The sequence below is a fragment of the Perkinsus marinus genome (assembly GCF_000006405.1).
Source record: "Perkinsus marinus ATCC 50983 genomic scaffold scf_1104296935302, whole genome shotgun sequence".
NCBI classification, from domain to species: domain Eukaryota; phylum Perkinsozoa; order Perkinsida; family Perkinsidae; genus Perkinsus; species Perkinsus marinus.
The window spans coordinates 837,235-841,402 of NW_003214508.1; the positions used below are offsets into that span (position 1 = coordinate 837,235).

Genomic DNA, 4,168 nt, shown 5'->3' on the forward strand with positions numbered 1-4,168 from the left:
GCTCAACATTGTTGAATCAACACGTGAACTTCACCGTGAAGTTTACGTGAAGTCACGAAAACTTTACGTCGTGAAGCCTTCCACGAGTGGTAGGAGGATCTGCCCACTCCTGTTGGCCAGTCTGCTAGCTGCATTGTATCGATTGCTCGCTATATGTGAATCGACTCCGTTCGGCCATTGTCAGCTACCGTTTTGTTGCCGTCCGCCTGTGCGGCCCTGCCTGTGCGGAATAGACAGTATAAGGCGAGCGCGAGAGCCTTATCCGTAGCTAACGTGTGCATGCGTCAAACGATCGAGTGCATTCAGAGTCTTTAGAGAGATTCTTTTGAGGAATACTGTTGGCTCCCCTGCCAACCTTGTCGACCGCAGCTAAGTATTGTCTTATACCCGTATCTACCCTTGGGATTGTGTTACCAGAGTCACTAGCATCGACTACCTATAGTATCAATCGACGACCCGATCACGACTTCGAGTACATAGACGATTGTGATGATGATGATCTCTCGAGGCTTGACAACTCTGCTATAGTTGTCGCTTATTCAGACGAGGATTCGTGATTGATCCTGTCTACTTTTCTCTTTCGTATACTCATTATCAGACTTATTGAGAAATAGTCAAGAACTTATGAGATTACAAGATATGTCTGTGACGCGTCCGATATTCGGTTCTGATCTGTGACGTCAATCGAGAAGTCCGTAATTTTGCAGCTCGTTACATTTCGAGTATCTTACGTACTTCAGGGGTTCTTATTTGGATCTTAATCTTCGGTCTATTCCGTCACTATTACTCCGATATGGATACGAGTCCTAGTAGAGAAAGCGATGTTGGGTTGCACGCGAGTCCGTCGTCGATAGCTTCCAATGAAGAGTCTGCAGGGGAGGAAACCGTGTCGCTACATTTATTGGCGGTCTCGGTGGGACGGAAGGTGAAGGAGATTGCGAACACGGTGAAAGTGCGGAGTAGTGCTCTCGATGAAGTAACGGCACTGTTGTTGAGCTATGAGGAATGCCCTTTGGCGGAGGGTTCAGAAGCGCTTGAACGATTCGTTGGAGCAGCATTGGAGGAGGTTAAGGAGGAAGTGTTGGAGCTTGTGGGACCGGAGACTGAGTTCGATGATGTTGAAAGTGCGATATATGAGCAATATGAGAATTTGAAGAGTTATTTGGTCTTGGAGTTGAGGGCACAATCTCGAGGTACAGGGGAAGCCAGGGCCATCCGTCCGGCTAAGAAGGCAGTACGGGGTCAACTGTGGGCCAGTTCTTATTCGCCTTTTGCTCTTAACCTTCCAGAACCGTTCCTGGAAAGAATTGCTCAGCGACGATGCGATATTATCAGAATGGGGACGGGAGAGGCCGAGGCACTACGTGAGCAAGTACGAGGTGGCGAGAGCCGATTGACGACAGACCGACAAGCCCACACTGATGAACCCAGAAGAGGATCGACGGTGATAGCGGATAAGTCTGAAGCCAAGGAAAGTGATGAGAGGATGGGTGAGGCTGTCACAAGGGGAAAATACTTTCCAGATGACAATCCCATTGACATCTCGAAGGGAGGTGTATCCTTGGGTTCGCCTGGGATGTCAGATGAGAAAGTTACCGATCTCTGGCAAGGCCGAGAGCTGCTCAGAGAAGGAGAGAGGGAGAAAATCCGTAAGGCCGCTGAGGCAGGTCGTGCTCCTCCGGGTGGACCGTATAAGATCACGGGAACGACTCCACTGTCTCTGTTCAAGACCCATGTGTCAGTAGTGTCATCAAGTCGGGGGTGGAGCAAAGTTCACGAGTATTATTACCTCGCTCACCACATTGAGGCTCGGCTGTGGATCGACGTCGTCACTGCGAATCAGAAGTTGTTAAAGGACCCCTTGCGCCGAGAGAGTTATTCCGAGGCCGTTGCCGATATTTGGCGAGCCTTAGAAAGAAGAGCTGGAAAGAATCGTGAGAGTGAGATCCTCCAGTCCGAGGGTCTGTCGATGAGGCAGAAGAAGGGAGAAAGTGTCAGTGATTTCCTTCATCGAGTGAACGATTATAGATATAGATGTCAGTGCGCTGGAATCGTCCAGAGGGATTCTCACTGGATTACGATGTGCAGGGTGGGGCTGGCCGATCAGTTGATCAAGAAGATTAGTTGCTTGACCACAGTGAATACGTGGGAGGAATGGTCTGAGCATGTTGAGCAAATGGCAGGAGATGATGCAGCGGGCAATCGAGTAGCTGAGGCATTTGGGATGGAAGCATCTGAGAATGGTGGTGTCTCGAAACCTGAAGGAGGGAATGATACGACTAGGGGGCGATCGAATGCCGGGAAGGGACGAGCTGAGTTTCGCGGGAAGTGTTTCTTTTGCCAAGAGTTTGGTCATCGAGCCTCACAGTGTCCGAATCGTAATCTCTCGGGAAAGTGCTTCCACTGCAAGAAGTCGGGGCATCGAAAAGCCCAGTGTCCATTGCTGAAAACCACGCAGGCGGCGGTCGATGTTCAGCAGGCCAGTACTGATGTCAGTGATCGGAAATTACCGATGGAGCCTTCAAAAGAGGCACAGGTGGCCTCCGAGGAGAACGAGAGGCCGACCGCAAGCGTACGTGTGACAACGAGCTCTTATGCAGTGGAATGCTGTGAAGCGACGGCCGGGTGGAGTTCGGTTGCTGTTGGGAAGAACGATGATCTCCCCACTCTTTCATTTGAATGGGGTGGTGAGGAGATGACAATGCTTCTCGACAGCGGGTCAGCAGCTTCGCTGATCGATCGTGAAACTTCGGAGAGTATGATTGAGAGAGGAGCCGCAGTAAAGGTCAGAGGCCAGTCGTCAGTGTCCATCCGTTATGCGGATGCTAGGGTGGAACCGGCCTGTGGCGAGATCCTCGCCAACGTATGGATTGATGGTAAGCCTGCCTACCTTCCTTTCCTCATCGTGGAGAAGCTGGCACAACCACTGATAGGGCGGCGTGGTCTACGACTTCTAGGAGCTACTCTTGACTTTCCCCAAGACACTAAGGAGGAGCGAATAGCTCTTCAGAAGATGTTTGAGAGTAGATCTACTGATGCCATGACTGCTGATATCGATCTCTCAACTGCTATCATCGACTGTTACTCTACCAATGCGGAGATGTTCGTTGCCGACGATCGTGACCTACAGGCTGTGGAAAGTGGTCTGCAACGACCGGCGTCGAAATCGTCGGCAGCATCTGAAGCAGGAGATGTGCTGGATCGTCGAGTTGATGAGGTGTTGGCTCGAGCATCAGCTGAGCTACACAAGAACGGGAAGGATTATAGGGGTCGAGAGAAGGAACTCCTCCGAACTTTATTCACCAGAGTGAGCGAGCTGGGCGGTATAACGATCTCTGATGGGTACGAACTGTCTCTGAAGAGAGAGCGGGAGGCATCTGGCAAGCCAGAATTTGCCTTTGTGGTCAAGTGGACGACGAAACCTTCTTCGTCTGATGGTTCGTCTAAAGTTCCAAGAGGTTGGTGTAGTAACTCTATGATACAGAAGCTCGACGAGGACGAGCGATCTGAGTTCAATCAGCATTGCTCTGTGTATACTGAGAGGGGCTGGTGGGAGAAGGTCGAGGAAGACGAGTCTGAACTTCGTAGGATACGTCGTTCCCATTTAACCGGGACGATCTTTCCAGTGAAGCAGAAGTTGACGAAGTCTACTCGTATCCGACCCGTAGCGGATATGAGAGGGGCCAATTTTTACTCACCGGCAGTGTCTGCAGTTCAACCAACGGTGTTGAAGGCAGGGCAAGTTTTGAGAGGGGTGCTCCGAAGAGGAGTGCAGATACGACAATACGACCTCGAGAAAGCTTTCTATTCTATCGGTATCGAGGTCATCGACGTGGTTACTGGTGAACGTACTCCAGTCTACCTATCGGTCGGTAAGGAGTTGTTTGAGTGTTCTAAGCTAGCCTTTGGGCTGGCGGTAGGTCCGCATGCGTTGAACTGTACTCAACGTATCATTCGCAAAGTCGTTCGCTGCGCTTACGACGTATTGCGAGGTGCTCAATGTCACGATGTCTACCCTACCATTGTTGTTGTCATGGACGACTTCGTAGTAGCCGGTGAGGCTCCTGTGCTTGATGTCGTCGAACAGTTGCTTTTGCTGGGTTGGGACCTGTGCGGTTTCAATTGCCCTGATGCGAAGCGTGAGAGATGGTCGAGTGGCCAAGGTACC

The 4,168-nt window shown here is 50.9% G+C and overlaps 1 protein-coding gene across 1 annotated transcript in view; it reads left to right on the top strand.

Annotated features, from left to right (window-relative positions):
- Positions 1–282: 282 nt before the first annotated feature.
- The window catches only part of Pmar_PMAR003550 (hypothetical protein), a gene marked incomplete at its 3' end in the record, with an annotated part of 6,153 nt that continues 2,267 nt past the window's right edge, over positions 283–4,168 (top strand). Inside the window, exon 1 of the mRNA XM_002784245.1 lies at positions 283–4,163. Coding sequence (XP_002784291.1) covers positions 794–4,163 — 3,370 coding nt within the window. The 5' untranslated portion in view covers positions 283–793. The remainder of the gene's footprint in view (positions 4,164–4,168) is intronic.